Source organism: Vespa mandarinia, chromosome 9 (assembly GCF_050613455.1).
Source record: "Vespa mandarinia isolate Hongniang chromosome 9, ASM5061345v1, whole genome shotgun sequence".
Classification (NCBI taxonomy): Eukaryota; Metazoa; Arthropoda; class Insecta; order Hymenoptera; family Vespidae; genus Vespa; species Vespa mandarinia.
This window is the reverse complement of record NC_140818.1, coordinates 8,497,501-8,515,000: the sequence shown is the minus strand read 5'-3', so window position 1 is coordinate 8,515,000 and position 17,500 is coordinate 8,497,501. Positions and strand designations below refer to the sequence as shown.

The 17,500-nt window shown below is 34.4% G+C and overlaps 1 protein-coding gene across 17 annotated transcripts in view; it reads left to right on the top strand.

The window, feature by feature from the left end:
* The window catches only part of LOC118439989 (serine/threonine-protein kinase MARK2), an 80,853-nt gene that overhangs the window by 8,207 nt on the left and 55,146 nt on the right, over positions 1-17,500 (top strand). Inside the window, exons 1-2 of one of the 17 annotated variants that reach the window (XM_035862372.2) lie at positions 8,550-8,799; positions 16,561-17,500. The exon at positions 16,561-17,500 is cut by the window's right edge and continues 308 nt beyond it. The exons of the other annotated variants lie outside the window; for them this stretch is intronic. Coding sequence (XP_035718265.1) covers positions 17,281-17,500 — 220 coding nt within the window. The 5' untranslated portion in view covers positions 8,550-8,799; positions 16,561-17,280. Of the gene's footprint in view, positions 1-8,549; positions 8,800-16,560 lie in introns of those variants that run through there. 17 annotated transcript variants of the gene reach the window in all.

Sequence of the window (17,500 nt, the reverse complement as noted above, 5' to 3'; positions counted from 1 at the left end):
AAGAGAAACATAGATTTTCTATGGAATAATAAAAGCGCGTGTTACATTTTGTAACTCTTTAATTTCTAATAAAAATTCCGGATTAAAAGACAAAAAAAAAAAAATGAAGAAAGATGAGAAGAAGAAAAGAATCCAATAAATCGTTGGAAGGAGCTGGTATTGCGGATACTACTGAAGGGTTAGAAGAAGAAGAAGAAAAGAAAAAACGGAAAGCTATCTATGAGAACCCGATGTATATATATATATATATATATATCGGATTCTTACCAAAATGACTGAAATATCGATGTCACGACGTGGAACGTGACAGTTACGTGCAAGCTACGCTTGAATGAGATCGAATGAGATAAGCGATCGCAAGAAAAATTGGAGATTGGAGAAAATTTTGAGGATGGCCTTCTGGCCGGCGGGGCTACTCTTTGGGCCTTCGCGAATCGATCATTATCTAGAATCTGATTTTAACTCGAATCCGATGAAAAAGGAGCTTTGAGTTGCCTTCGAGTGCGCCACCATCATCATCATCATCATCAGCAGCAGCAGCAGCAGCAGCAGCAGCTGGTATACCAGCACGACGTGGCATATTCTGCCGCCGATATATAGTATACACTTGTAATACGCTGGCGAATGCGTTTACGAAGCGCGTTCAAGGATTCGTGTTATACTCATTTCTCGTCTTTTCAACCAAGAAATGAACGAGAATGAACGACATTGATATACAAAAATAAATCATAGCGCTAGATCTTTCCAACGTCTTTTCTCCTTTTTTATTTTTATTTTTTTTTCTCTTTTTTTTTTTTTGTCTCTATCGACAAACCAACGTGAGAGAAAGGATTTCAAAAGTTCCTCGAACAATTTTAAAAATCAAAATAACTCTTTCTCGAGAGACACTTTTTCGTAGATTAATTATTTATAATTACCTTATGCCACCAAGTTGAACTTGTGGTTTTTTACAATCTGAGGAAGAAAAAAAAAAAGAAGGAGAAAAGAAATAGAACTAAAAAGTCTCGAGAGAAAAGTAATTTATTTTTAAAATTGCCTAAGAACTTTTCAATCCATCTTTTACACGTACACACATACATATATATATATTTTCTCTCTCTCTCTCTCTCTCTCTCTCTCTCACTCAAAAATTTACATTTCATATTTCTCATGAAAGATTCATAGAAAGTAAAATTTCTATCGCCAAAATAATATTCGATATATATATATATATATATATATATATATATATATATCAATGAAGATTTCAAATTTATTCTTGATCTTGACCCGCGTACACATTGTTACACTTGTTACTCTGAAACTAGCCGTGCTGTCTAGAAAATAACTATTCACGGAACTGGAGATTCATCGTATCGTATTTAGAATAGCGGTAGCAGTAGCATCATCAATAGTAACAGTAGTAGTAGTAGTAGTAGTAGTAGTAGTAGTAGTATTAGTATTAGAAGCAGCATCAGTAGTAGTAGTAATAGTAGTAGTAATTGTAGCAGCAGTAGCTCGTTAAGAAAAGAAGGCCTCGTACTCGAGTTTGTAGAAAAGGCTTTTCTTGCGAGAGCACGATCTCTCTCTCTCTCTCTCTCTCTCTCTCTCTCTCTCTCTCTTTCTTCGCTCTCTTTTTCTTCCACTTTGCGATTACATAACTGCTCGTACTTGCTACCACTCGACGGGAGATGATTGCGAGCAAACGAGTGAGATCACGTTGGGAAAGAGTGACGTCACATGGAGAATCCTCCCAACGAGATTGAAAACATTTTTCTTCGATTATGCACTTATAACGATTTCGATCGCAACATTTTCACGATATCATATCCGATATGTTGCAAAAAAAGGAAAAATGATGGATTGGGACAAGACAAGAGGGAGGAGGGATGGAGGATAGTTTGGGATAGATAAGAGTGAATTTTTTCATAGTTTAACGATATAAACGATTAGAGATATAATTATATTTTTCATTAGAACGAATGATCCTAGACAAAACGAAAGTGTATGGAAAAGATGAGAGATAAAAGGAAGTGTGCTTGTGTGTGCGCGTGCGTGTATATGTGGGGCGGGGGCGGGGGAGTTAGAAAGAGGGGGAGAGAAAAGACGACATCGATTATAACGTTTCTAAACATATCTCAACTAGGACGCGGCTCGACTAAAATTGGAGGCGGACACTTGCGTGCGTACGTACGTCAAAAAAAAAAAAAAAAAAAAAAAAAAAGAAAAGAAATAAAAAAAATAAAAAAAGAGAAAAATAAAAAAAAGATAGATGCAATGCCCTGATTTTCATTTCTCTCTCTCTCTCTCTCTCTTTCTCTCTCCTTCATTTTCTTCTTAACAAAAAAAAAAAAAAAGTGCAATTAATTTCAATTATCCTTCATATTTCATCATTATTTATGAATACACCACTGATTCGCATGTTGAATATCGCGATGGATCGCGTTCTTATTGGTTGTTCTATTTTTCCGTCAGCTGATACATACACGCACAAAAACAAACGCGGAGTAAGAGAGGAAGGGGAGAGAGAGAGAGAGAGAGAGAAACTTAATATACGTCTACATATACATGTACATGTAGCTGAGACGAGAAACGTGACGATGCAAATATATATTGTGTTTATATAACAGGATAGACGAATATCAGTATGCTCACCACAAATTTCGGGAAATGCCACTCAGACGAAACTCTATCTCTTTTTATCTTCTCTCCTTTTTTTTTCTTTTTTTTTTTTTCTATGCCGTAGAATTAATTCAACCAAAGTGACGAGCTTGAACTCGTAAATTATTTGCTCTTAAACAAAAGCTTGCTGCATACGTGAAATTAATGCCCTAAGAAATTATATAGTTTACTTGATTATTTCTCCCTTTTTTTCTTTTTGTTTTATATAACATTAAAAAAAAATTTTCTTTTATATTTAAAAATTTTTTTTTTTTTATTTATTTATTTTTTGTACCCTTTGAATACCAACCGTGTATTATTATTTATGTTCCCTCTTTCTTTCTCTTTTTTTTTTCTTTTTTTTTTCTTTTTTTTTCTTTTTTCTTTCCTTGTTTATTTGTTTGGAAGAGAAATATTGGGCAAAAATAATTCCATTCGTTAATTAAGGAAGACGATTTATATACCTGAATTTATACGGGGAACTACAAGCATGTAATATCGCGATTTTTCGTAGCATAACATACATAACAGCATGAAATATATCCTAGAACTGAAATAATAGAGATCAAAGAGAAAAAGAGAGAGAGAGAGAGCAAATAGAAGACAGAAAGGGTATATTTGAAATTTCAAAGCATTTCCTGAAAGATGCCATCTTCGTTTGTCTCTCGTAGTCGTGCAATGCCAAGGACACCTTTCACCGAGGCTTATGTTGATTTAATATGGCTTATACGGGGAGAATCGATAAATCGAAGGGCAAACTTGTATAATAACATCGATAGAAATCTCTTTAATAATAATGATTATAATCTCATCAATACACTCTTAACATTAGAATTTAGTCCATGAGATATATAATATTTTATTTCTAAATTTTACAGGGAAAGGGTTCGTCTTTCACGCGATTCCGCGTAAGTATAATTAATTCAAGCAAAAGCACGTTCTCGCCGTTTTCTCTAATATTATTAAATTCCTTAGATCGGACCTTCGTTCGTTTTGTCCCTATTCTTTTTCTTCCAAGCTCGTGTTCTTTGTTTTCTTTCTTTCTTTCTTTTTTCTTTTCTTTGTTTTTTTTTTTTTTTTTTTTTTTCCTTTTTACTTTTGGTTTTTCTTTTCCCTTTCTTTTTTTCCTTAATTTCTATTTCATATTTTATATCTTCCTTCATATCTTACGTCTTTCTTAGAACCTTTTTTCTCCTGATATATTATTGTCTCTGCTATTGCCAGATGATTTTATTTAAGCAATAGTTTTTTTTTTTTTTTTTTTTTTTTTTTTTTTTTTTTTTAACAATGACACGTCATTTTTTATAATACACCCCTTTATATTAGACGCATCTCTCTCGTTTCATTTCCAAACAGCAATTATTTCGTGCATAACGCAACCAATGGTTTTTCTTTTAAGTATTATATTTATTATTTATTATTATTATTATTATTATTATTATTATTATTATTATTATTATTATTATTATTATTATTATTATTATTATTATTATTTATTAATTAATAGATCATAAATAATCGAATATTTATTATTTATTATTTACGAGCGCGTTTACAAAAGGAACACAAAGCAAAACAAGAGAAATAATCAAAGCGTATATATGTGTGTGCGCGCGCTCGCGCGCTCTTTTATATACATACGTAAACCGATATAATAAAGTCAAAGATAAAGACGCGTAATTCATGGAATATTTTTAAATCATGGGTTATCTGTGCTAACAAGATTTTGGTCAAAGGCCAATATTCTGAATCGCTACACCGTCGTTTTAATATACTTTAATAAAGAACGTTCGTGAGTTTTCATTTCTTTTATTTTTTTTTTTTTTTTTTTTTTTTTTTTTTCTTATTTTTATTATTATTCTAGATTTTAATTTAAGAAATAGACGAAACGTACGATTTACGTACTTCTCTCTCTCTCTCTCTCTCTCTCTCTCTCTCTCTCTCACTCAATTTAAGTTCTCGCGATAAAATGCAAATTTTTATGTACAAACGTAACTTGACGAATAATTTCAGAAAAAAAAGAAAAAAGAATAAAACAAAAAGAAAACAAAAACAGAAAAAAATTTTTTTAAAGTAATTAGAGCAAATCGAACTCGTGGAGATATATCGTCGGGTAATTTGTAGAACTCGTTTAAATCATGCATTTCTTTCTTCATCGAACTAATACTATGGCTCTTTCTTTATATCTATGATACGCACTCTAATACTAGCGAATTCTATTCTTAGAGACTAATGTGTTCCGAGAGTATAATCCACTTATCCTGTGCAAGCGACCGACCGACCAACCAACCGACCGACCAAGGGTGGGTGTTAGGGTTGGAGGGAGGAAGGGAGGGAATGCGCAAACACGAGCTATGTAACTTTGTTTGTATGACAGCCCACACATATACATAACGAGCGAGTTACGTTTAGTTGGAGTAGTAGTTACGATATCAAGAAAGAAAGAAATGAATAAATTCAAAAAGGAAAAGGTAGAAGTTAATAAGTTATCGTGATAAAATTTTTATTGAATTGATCATACGATCAGAAACAAATGTTTCGTTCATTATTTACGAGTGCAGTCTTATTGTCGAAGTTAAAAGTCAACGTAAGTATTTTTTTTTTTTTTTTTTTTTTTTTTTTTTTTTTTTAATTCCATTAATTCGAATTCATTTAATGCACGTATTTCGTTTTTCTTTCTTTTTTCTTTTTTCTCTCTCTTCTTTTTTCTTTTTTTTTTTTTTTTTTATGATGTGACGTCCAAATGCTATCTACATAATGTTATTATTAGTCCCTTTGTATATATCTCATTTTGTTTTTCTTTTTGTTTTTCTTTTGGTTTGTATTATTTCTTTTTCTTTTTTCGTGGATGACCGACTGACTCATTCGCGTTTCTACGATCGCTCGTCTTACTCATCTGCAAGATCCGGAATCAGAATGAAATTAGCGAATGTTCTCGATAGAGATTATTCACGTGAGTCAATCGTACAATTAGCTTCTTACAAATCCATTCACGGTAGAATAAAAACGCAGATCTAATCGAGAGACCTTTTTTTTTTCTTTTTTTTCCTCGTAAAGCGAAACATTTTTTTTTTTTTTTTCTTTTTTTCTATCTTTCTTTTTATCCCGACTACTTAAACTGTTTTCGAACTGTTGATGAATCCAAATGGATAAATGAGCTAAATGATTTTGTAAAGGATATATAAATTTTGACGAGGGTGTGGTCCTATCGTACATTATATTTCTCCTATCTTCAAAGCTCGTTTCGAATCTTGCTTAAAAATAGTTAAATACTTCGAACGAAAGATAAGGAGGATTAATCGACGACTTTAAATTCGGTTTTCGGCGTCAGTAACTTCATTACCTACTTTTTTTTTTTTTTTTTTTTTTTTTTTATCCACAACCACAAATACAAACAACCACACATACGTACAATCACGTTAGACATAAATATGTACCTACGATACATATACATATGTTTACATTATTATGTAAGTTTATTTTTTTAGTGAGATAGCAAATCGACATATGTGTTTCATTACAATTAGTAAAGATCGTGAATAAAATTGCGCGATATATCTACATCGTCGGCGCGTAATCGGTGTCAAGGTCAAACATACAAATTTTTAGGAAAGAGATGAACGATCTTTTTTTTCTCTCTCTCTTTTCTTTTCCTTTTTCGTCTTCTTTTCGAATTTTCTCGAAAATATTTCTTACAAATACTTATTTTCTTACTTTGTTAGTAAATTCTTCGAATTAAATGTCGAGTAAAAGCAATTTAAACTACATTTGAAGATAGATCGATGATTCCGATCAAACTTTGATATATATATATATATATATATATATATATATATATATATATATATCCGAGCACATGTATAAATACATTTCATCTTATTTATGTGCATATACATAAAATTTCTCTTTTCGTTATGCATCGTTACTTTCATCATTGAAAACGCATCCGTTCTCTTCGCGAGAAAGTTCTCTACGTAGATTGCAAAGTGCAATATACATGCGCGCGCGCGGCGTACGTACGTACATACATGCATACATATATACGTACATACATACTTTCCACTTCCGAAACCTTTCAACAACAAATCCACGATCGATGATCGGCTTCTCGCGTTGCAAACTTTTTCTCCCGAAATGATACAAAGAACAAAACTAAAACAAAAAAATAACAAATCTTCGATCATTACTATTCCAATTTTATTATAATCATTCTCGAATCGAATGATTCGTTCGTCATTCTATTTTTACACGGTTTATCGTATCGAGCATATTAAAAGAAGTAGAAAAAATACGTGGGGTGAGGGGGGCGGGCAAAAAAAAAAAAAAGAAAAAAAAACAAAAAAAAAACGAAGAAAATCTAATCTCTGTTGATAATCATATTTGTTCGATGAAAAACTAATAATAAATGCATACCGCAAGTTTGCTGAATCTTTTTATAATATGCATCGGATCTAATAAATTAACTCGAATTAAAAAAAGATCGTCGGAAAGAGGAGAAGGAGGAGGAGGTGGAGGAGGTGGAGGAGGATGAAGAAAATAAGGTTCGAGTCAAGGTCCTCCCCTCTTCTCCTCTCCTCACCGTCGTAGCCCACCACCCCACCTTACCTCATCTCATCCCTCCGCTTCGTCTATCCACGTATCATGCGCGTTGGGTCCCGAAGTCAATTAATCTAATGGATCTATCCTCATACTTGATGGTACCACGTTCCTCCTTTCCCCCCTTCCCTTCCCTTATCCCCAGCCTCACTTAGTTATTCGTGACTCTTGCTTGCGAACCACAAGAGACGCGTCTCTTAAACGCGTTTGTTGCACAACGAATGCATCTAGGCGCGGTTTGTTCCGTTTAATTTCTATTCAGGCGGTGGCATCCGAAGCAGCAACGGCAACGGCAACGGCAACGGCAGTCGTCCAGGCAACCAACAAGCGCGCACGCGCACACCTTTTGTTGCCTCTTTGCTTTACTAGAGAGAAAGAGACGAAGAGAACATTTTACGTGACTAGCGTACGCACGTTTCGCGAATAAAGATAACCCACCCACAGGCAAAACTAAAATGAGAAGGAAGAAGAGGAGAGATTTTAGTCAACGGCGACTATCAATCGCGATTCGTGTCTCATCCTTTTAACTATTTTTTCGGGGCTTTTTTTGTCGAGTTAAGCGCACTTCTTTTTCTTTTCACTCTTTTTTTTCTTTTTTTTTTTTTTTTTTTTTTTTTTTTTTCTTCCGACTACTCATTTGTAAATTATTCGAGTAGGAAAAAAAGATATCGTACAAAGCGCATTTTTCCATTCACAACCTGTCGTTCAGATATAAATCGAGAAAAAATTTATTACATATATCACTTTACGAGTCATCTTGAGAATGTTGATTGATTGATTAATCTTTTTCGTCATTTATATACAGTCATTATATACATATAGAAAGAGAGAGAGAGAGAGAGAGAGAGAGAGAGAGAGAGACATGCACATATGTCTATACATTCGTTTACCAAATTCACGATGTAGATATTTATATACACAAATGAATACATTCATATATACATACATCCATATAGATATAATATAAGCATCTAGTAGCAAGAGAGGAACAGAGATGAATATAGTAGGCAAAAAGTATAAAGAGAAAGAAGAAAAGAAAAAGAGAGAGGGAGAGAGAGGGCCAGTCAATAAACACGCGTATCCATACATACATTATATTTATGCATGTACATCTGTACATACACGCACATATATATATATATATATATTATATATATATACATACATACGTATTTACGTATATATATGGGAAACGCGTATCGTCGTTAAGATTCAGTAACGAAGAGAAGCTCGCTTAGCTAGAATCGTGCTGTGCTGTGCTGTGCTGTGCTGCGCTGCGCTGCGCTGTGCTGTACTGTACTGTGCTGTGCTGTGCTGTACTGTGCTATGCTGTGTTCGTCGTTTGCGTGTCCCTGTCGAGCTCTCGAGCTCTCTCGAGGAGTGAGCCACGGTTACTCAGCAAACGACGAGTTGAGTTCAGTTAGCACGAGGCCCGCGATCGAGCAACACAACAGAGCTCTCTAGCTCTTTCACGCGCGCGCGCACACACTCTAAACACCACCACGGATTTTCTCTTCGATCATTTCGATCTCCTCGGAATTATATACAACATATACTATACACGTATTCACATTCGTTCCTGAAACATTTGTGGTTTCTCTCTCTCTCTCTCTCTCTCTCTCTCTCTCTCTCTTTCACTCACTCACTCTCTCTTTTCTCTTTCTCGCGAGTGTTGTTGTCCTCACTAGTGCTCACTAGACCCTAGCGATATATCGATCGATACATTGATCGATAAACTGGTACGACGAATATCTATTTTTGATTATATTCTTTTTTTTTTCTTTATGAAATATTTGTGCTTTCACTCTTTCTCTCTCTCTCTCTCTCTCTCTCTCTCTTTTCTTTCCCGTAAGTGTTGTTGTCCTTTTAATTCTCATTAGATTCTAGCGATATATCGATCGATACATCGATCGATAAACTGATACGACGAATATCTATTTTTGATTATATTCTTTCTTTTTATTTTTATTTTTTTTTCTTTTTTTTTTTTTTTTTTTTTTTTTTTTTTTTTTTTATATTTTTTCATTTTTTTTTTTTTTTCGTTATTTATTTGTTATTTACTTTATTTTCTTGTCAAACGTGTTATACCAAAATGTTGTTACGTTATTAAATTATTGTTTTCATACTTTTATCTTTTATGTCTACGGGATGTTGATGTCATCATTTTTCTTCCTTTTGGAATTGTGCCGATAGAGAGGAAGCCGTTGATCAACATTCTTTAATCTTCTTTTTTGCTCATTCTATTTGTCGTCCTTTATTTCGAAATTTCGTTTCGAGTTAACCAATGTTCAAGATATAACTCGTCCTACTGGGAATGCTTGTGTGTAAGGAAAAAAATAAAATTATCGTATGGTAATGTTATAACATCGCTCACAAAGGAAATACAATATTCGTGATGACAATGATTTAATCGTATAAAAAAAAAAAAAAAGAAAGAAAAAAAAAGAAAATGAAAAAGAAAAAAAGATTGAAGGTAAAGAAGCTACGATAATTATCTCTTTGCTTAAATGATCTATTATTATTATTAAAAAAAAAAAAAAAAAAAAAGAAAAAAAAAAAAGAAAAAAGAACGAATAGATGTATCGAGCAGAAAATTTCCAAACTCCTTTGTCGTGTTGCAATATCTGGCAAACAAATGAGGGCTGGAGGGGGAGGGGTAATGCCGCGAGGGTTGGGCGGGGGAGGTGCAGAGGCACGAAAAAAAAAAAAAAGAAGGAAAGAATAGGAGTGTTTTCAATTTAAACAGGATCTATCATGTGCAAATTTCGCGGATGAAATACTTGTCATCGCGCGAGATGTTTTATCGAATAAAACGAATTGAAATGTTTGTTTGGGAGAGAAATAAAAAAAGAAACAAAAAGAAAAAAAAAGAAAAGAAAAAAAAAGGATAAAAGACAGAAAGAAAAGAAAACAAAATGAAATAAAATAATTGCAAATGACGTGGGCATTGGTCAATTTGTTTTTAATAAACTTTTGATATATTATAACTGCTTTGAATCGATGCACGTCATACTTAGGTAGAAACATTCGGACGATTAATAGCGCCGTTATTGCGTTCGATGATCATCCTTGATTCGACTTTAGAATATTCATCGACTTAGACTATTCATCGTCCGGTCTTGAGCTCTCACGCACGTATTTAACGGCAAAAGATGTCGCGAAAATCTAATTTGTCTGACTAACTGACTGACTGACTGACTGACTGACTGACTGGTAATTCATAGTCTGTTTCTGACTTGCAATTCGATCAATTTTAACGATCGAAAGACAAAGAGAGAGGGAGAGAGAGAGAGAGAGAGAAAGAGACAGAGAGAGAGAGAGAGAGAGAGGTGTCGTAAGCATTCGCAGGCGTGACGAGCCTTAATATTCATTCAATATACAGGGTGATCTATATAACATGATCGCCTTTGATTATTCTGCGTTAAAAAAGAAAGAAAAATAAAAAAGAGGAGAACAGAGAGACAGAGAAATGAAAGATAATTTAATCTCAAAAAGAACAGAAAATTTTCTAACAATTTCTATTTGATAGTTCTTTACAAATAGTTCACCCTATATATCATGATGTTTTTACATTAAGGACGACCTTTGTCAAGCCACTCAGAAACATCCTTGGTTTCAGTTTATTCTTTTTTTCTTTTTCTTCTTCTTCTGTTTTCATTTTATTTTCTCTTATTTATTTATTTTTTTATTTATTTATTTTTTTTTATTTATTTTTTTTTTTTTTTTTTTTTATTTATTTGTTTATTTTTTTTCACATTTGAAAATTTCAGTCGTGCTTTCGTGCAACAGGTTAAACGGCGAGAGACTCTTGGAATACTATTAAGATTATTAGGCGGCGCGTTGTAGCTGTTATCAAGTCGCGTAAAACAAAATTTATGACATTTAGGAGTCGAGACACGGATTTACCTCAGAGAGAAGTAAATTGTTACTGACTATGAAAGAACTGAAAAATGTGGTCTTTTGCGCCTTACACATTTGTTCTTTTCTTTTTCTTCCTTTTTTTTTTTTTTTTCTCTCTCTTTTTATATGCGGTCTATAAAAAAGAAAAAAAAAAAATGATGAAACTCCTCATTACGCGTACACTCTTTTTTTTCTTATCTTTTCTCTTTATTTCTTTTTTATTTTTTCTTTTTTTTATTTTTCCTTCTTTCTTTTTTATTTTTCTCTTCGCTTGTACGTGTGCGTGCGTAGAAATATTTCATGAAAATGATGATACGTATATTGGATTGAAAAAGAAAACGCGGGTAATTTGAATTCGAATGAGCACAATGTGCATTATTATTCTAACAAAGCTTTAACGAAGAGAGACAGACTCCGCGTTTGCATTGAAGTCATTAAATATCACTAACAAAGACGCATAGTCCTCCCACTCGCAAAACGTGTATATGTATGTGTATTTATATATATATATACAAATATACATATACGTATAACACACGTACAGAAAGGGAAGGAGGGAGAGAGGGCTAGTGGGAGGGAAGAAGAGAAATACGATGAGAGAAGAGTGTAAAGTTACGAGAGCGTTTGAACGGCGCGTGACAGTTGTCGTTGTACAATCCTCGTTTATACTTGAGCTTCTAGAACGGAGTCTAAGGTTACGTGTTTCCATCGGAGTATCGGAGAACCACCGCTAATTCGTTTAACTTAACGACATTAGAGAGAGAGTGAGAGAGAGAGAGAGAGAGAGAGAGAGAGAGAGAGAGAGAGAGACACCCTTACGAATCTTTGTAGCATTGCTCGTGAGTGAAATTTCTATCGCGAACATTATCGTTTTTTCTCTCTCTCTCTTTTTCTCTCTTTTCCTTTCTTTTTCTTTTTTTTCTTTTTTCTTTTTGCTTCCCTTACGACGAAGAGAAAACATAATTAAAAAAAAGTATATATATATATATACATATATATCAACGACAGGTGGACTTCAAACGTGTATGTTGGTGGTTTGTTTCTGTCTTTTTTTTTTTTTTTTTTTTTTTTTTTTTATATATATATATATATATATATATATATATGTATATACTCATTGTCTTTTTATACATAACATCCTGATTATTGTGAATACTTAACGAAGTGTAAACTCGGTGAGTGAGGAGAAGTGTATTAACATTTACATGACTTACACAAGTATATTAATATTTCGTTATGTTATAAAGAAGAAGATAACTAATGTTCAATGTCAATTGTAAACTTTAGAACGATTAAGGTCGAAAAGGATTTTATAGAAAGTTCATCGCAGATCATTCCGTTTAACGCACGGAGATAATATCGTCATGTCGTTATATTATCGTTCATTATTATCATCTGACTATTTATAATGACCTCGGATGATGACACCTTGGAAAGCAATACGATGCAAAAATATTTATGATACGTTTAATTCGCGTCCAGTATGGAAGAGGGAGAGAGAGATATCGTCTCCCTTCGCTCGGCCAAGCCGAATTGCAAATAATTGATAATTACCGTTCTTGTTGGGAGCGGATGTGCTCCAGATTCTATCTCTATCTATCTATCTATCTATCAATCTATTTCTAACTCTATCTATCTCTTGGAAGCTGCATGGCAGCACGTCCCCGTCGTCCTCGTCCTCGTGAAAGTCGATCGCACGCACACCATGTGTGCTTGCGGTTTAATATTTCGCGGTTTACGTGGTACGACAAGCGGACAACCAACGAACGTAAACGACGACGTCGTCGTCTTTGTCATTGTTCGATTTTATTGCACTAAGAAGACGAAAACGCGTTAATAAAGAAAATCCATTAAGAGGAACGATTTGGGAAAATCGACATTTTCTTTGTATTACGTGGCAAGACAGAAATGAATTTTTGGCGCTGTCTCATACGACAATTGGTTCTCTCGTTGGACTCGTTAAAGAGGAGAAAAGAAAAGAAAAGAAAAGAAAAGAAAAGAAAAGAAAATAAACGAAATCGAAAACGTCATCTTTCTTGTTTTCGTTTCTCTTTACATTTTTCTTTTTTTCTTTTTTTTCTTTCTTTTTTCTCTCTCTCTTTTTCATTTTATTTCATTCGTTAGTTATTTTTCTTTTATTTTTCGTACTTTAAAATCGAAAATCAAATGTTTCTCGTGCGATTGTCGAGTATCCAGAAATTTTTTTGTATCCGCTACAAACCTCAAACGCGAGAATGAAAGACTTCTTTCATTCTTTCTTTTTTCTTTTTTTCTTTTCTTTTCTTTTTTTTTTTCTTTCTTCCTTCCTTACTTCTTTTCTACTTCTTCCCACGGATTGAGTCTCGCGTGGGTAGAGTGCATCGCACGAGAGACGACGAAGGAGATATGCACCACCGAGCTCCGTTCAAGGAGAGCTAGCTAGCTAGTCGGCACACAGCGCGTTCGCTCACGCACATACATACCTTCCTCGTTTCCTTCCTTCAATCCTTTAAAAGTGCCTTTGGGATATCTACCTACTCGTTTGCGAGTTAACGTCCGTTTCACTTCGTTCCGAACGATATTTTTCTTTCCTCCTTTACCCTTTCCCTCTCCTTCAACAACCCCTTTCAAAATTCTTTCACGAAATATTTCTTTCCCCAGTCGACCAGAGAGAAAAATTATAATATTAAATATCAATTTTATCAATCGAGACATGACGCGTCATCATGTAACCAATAATAATAACAATATTAATAACAATAATAATAATAATAATAATAATAATAATAATGATGATGATGATGATGATGATGATGATGATGATAACGAAGATGATGATAATAATAATAATAATTGAAAGATGAAATGAATTTTACGATCGATAATATTGAAAATAATACCTAATGATTAATTAATCGTTCGTACAAACTTATAGATCATTGATGCGTAATACGATAAGAAAAATAATCCCGGTAATTTAATTCGTTTGTTATCAGTTAGATTTAATACGAGCTTACCAATTATTATCATATTCCTTCGTAAGAAATTTTTATTCTATCGTACGTTGATATTTTACTCTTGGAATAATAACATTAATAATAGATTAATAGAAATCGTTTACTTCGTTCGGATAAATAGATCGTTGGATCGCGATAAAGAGCAATAGGTTGAAAGTTCGTCTTGTATAAAGTCTATCATGATTATTTCTTTATGCGCGTCATCGGTCTATTTAATGACGTCAGGCAAATCCATTCCTTTCGTTTCACTTAGAAAATTCCATTGTACGATAGAAAAGGTGGACGACGATCTATGATATTTTCTGAGATTTTTCCGAATATCGAACGATGACGTAAATATATATATATATATATATATATATATATATATATATATGCACACATACACACACACATACACATATATATGCACGTGTCTCATTCCCGTTATGCGAACTCAATCGTAGTCCAAACTTGCACATACGTCGTCGTTTTATTGTCGTCGTTTACATATTTGTTTGCGCGTAGCCAAGAATTTCCATTTCCTCGCCTGGAAACTTTTGTTATCGCGATAGAAATTTTTTATATTTCTTTCTTCTTCTTCTTCTTTTTTTTTGTTATTTTTTTATTTATTTATTTTTTTTTTTTTATTTTGTTTTTAATATTTCTCTTTCAATTTTTTATGTATCTAAATTTTCTTTAATGAGAAATCGATCACGAATAGATATGTGCGGGGAAATTACGTTTCGCTAGTTTAAGTAAATAAGTAAACGAATGACAGCAACTATACTTCCGCAAATATGGCCGGCTCACGAAAGTCACGCAAAAATTATTTTCGATAGGATTTTATCGATCGAGTAACTTTTACGTCTAACGCGCTTGACACGAATATGTATAAGCGAACGTAACCCTTATTACATAGATATTACATACTTACATATACATATACATTACGCACGCGCGTGTGTATGTGTGCCATAAAGAGATCTATATCATATAGATAGATTCGATCGTAGGACGCGTAACAAATAACCAGAGTGTTATTTAAACACCCATAACCGTGCATAGATTCGCATGGATGATGGTGAAGTATGACGTCATATCGGTGATAGTTTCAGATGGCCGAGCATACATTCCACGTTAATCGCGCTGCTTAAAGGAAAGCACGATCCCACACATTCTCTTCATTTCTTTCTATATTTTCATTATATATATATATAAATTATTATTATTATTATATATACGTATGTGTAATATAATCTAGTATCGAATATTGTACGAAGTTAATTTTCTCTTTCGATTACTTTGATTTTTCGTCATTCTTCACGAGCGAAAAAGAGAAATAGAGAGAGAGAGGGAGAGAGAGAGAGAGAACGGGGGGAGGGGTGGGGCAGAGGAGAGGTATATCGAGTGCGCTGACCTGCGTTACCAAGTCGATGTCTATCGTAATTCTTTGACGCATTGAAAAGTGCGCATGCCTGGCACTTAAACAAAAATTCAGACATTATAATATTTCATTCAGTTAAATCAATTATGTAAAAAAGAGAAAATAAAAGGAAAATAAAAAAGAACAACCGAAAGAAAAAAACAAAAGAGAGAGAGAGAGAGAGAAAGGGAGGAGGTGAGATGAGGGAAAGAGGAAGAGAGTAAATTAGAGGGGCTAATTATTATAAACATAATACATACTTGTATAGGATAAAAGTGGGTCAGGAAGATAAGATCGATAATTTTTTTCCAACTTTGTAGCCGATGAAGAAGGGAAAGAAGGAGAAGGAGAGCACAAGAGAGAGAGAGAGAGAGAGACCCTTTTTCTCTCTTGACCGCGAGAGCAGAGCGATTAACGCGCTTCTCCGAGTAGATTCAAGGCTCTCCCTCTTTCTCTCCTCTCCTCTCGTTCTCCTTTCTCTTTCTCGAGCGACGTGTTAGCAGGCAACACCGAGAAGGGTGATTGTAGAAGGCCGTCTCTCGTCGTTAGTAGCTCGCGGACCGACGAGAAAACACAAAACCTGGAAAAAAATATTTAAAAAAAAGATAGATGGATAGATAGATAGAGAGTGAAAGAGAGAGAGGGGGGAAAGAGAAAGAGAGAGAGAGAGAGAGAGAGAGAGAGAGAACGTCCAGACAGTATAGGACAGGACAGTATAGGACAGGACAGTATAGGACAGGACAGGACAGGACAAGACAGGGCAACATTAAACTACTACAGGTTTCTGTTCGCTCGTCAAAGAGGTCGACCGCATCGCGGCTGCCATTTTCGCGAATTCTCTCGGACTCCTCCTATATTGATCTTCCTTATTGAAGAAAGAGTGTTACGAGAGAGAAAGAGAGAGAGAGAGAGAGAGAGAGAGAGAGAGACCCTCATCATTTCTCTTCATTCATCATTTTCACTCCATTACACAAAAACGGGAAACGTTTTAATACTTATATTGATCGCGAACATCAACCACAGAAATAGTGCAACCCCAACGAAGATATATTCTCGATAGAAGATATAGAAAAAAAAAAAAAAAAAAAAAAGAAAACATTAATTTAGATATATATCAGTTGTCGAACGAATGTGCGTGAACGGGAAGGCTCACGGGTGTTCGCAAAATCGTCTAAAGGATCGTTCTAACCTTTCAACGAGAGGACCAAAGTTTTATTATAAAGGGGAGAAAAAAATAATTTGAAAATTCAAAAACGTCCCAGGAATCCTTCATATGAGATATTGAAACAAAATATAATAAAGGATAATATACGATAAAGGGAAAGATGGGAGAAGAGATTTGAACGCAAACTCGTAAGATCGATTTTCTTCGAAGACGACTTATCTCGTTCTTTCACGGTGTGTAGTATCCAAGAGATAAGGGGAAAAATACACACGCCCTCGACAAGGGGAGAACTTCACTCTGTGTAAAAACGTCACAGTATCCGTAGCAATAAACTTTCTTCGTTCGTCCGGCACACTTTAACTGATATTTCGAGTCGAGAGGGCAAACGTTTTAGAAGAAGAAGAAGAAGAAGAAGAAGAAGAGGGAGAAAAAAAGAAGAAAATTAAAGGAAGAACGTAATACGAGAGGAAGAGAGGAATATAGAGGGGAAAAATTGGTCAATTATTTTTTGGAAAATAATACGATACTAGAAGGGTAAAGTCGTCAGAATTGCGCCGCACGTTGACACAGTGGCTGCGATGTACGTGATGGAGACGGGTGGCCACAAGGTGGCGCCTGCTCCAGGCACGAGGGTGAAGAAGGTCGACTACAAATCGATGAACCACCACCACCACCACGATTCGAATGCTGGCGGCGGTGGTGGTGGCGGTGGAGGTGGTGGTGAACGAGGTGGTGGTGGTGGTGGTGGTGGAGGTGGCACACACATTGCCGCCACCGTGAAAAATACCGTGAGACGAT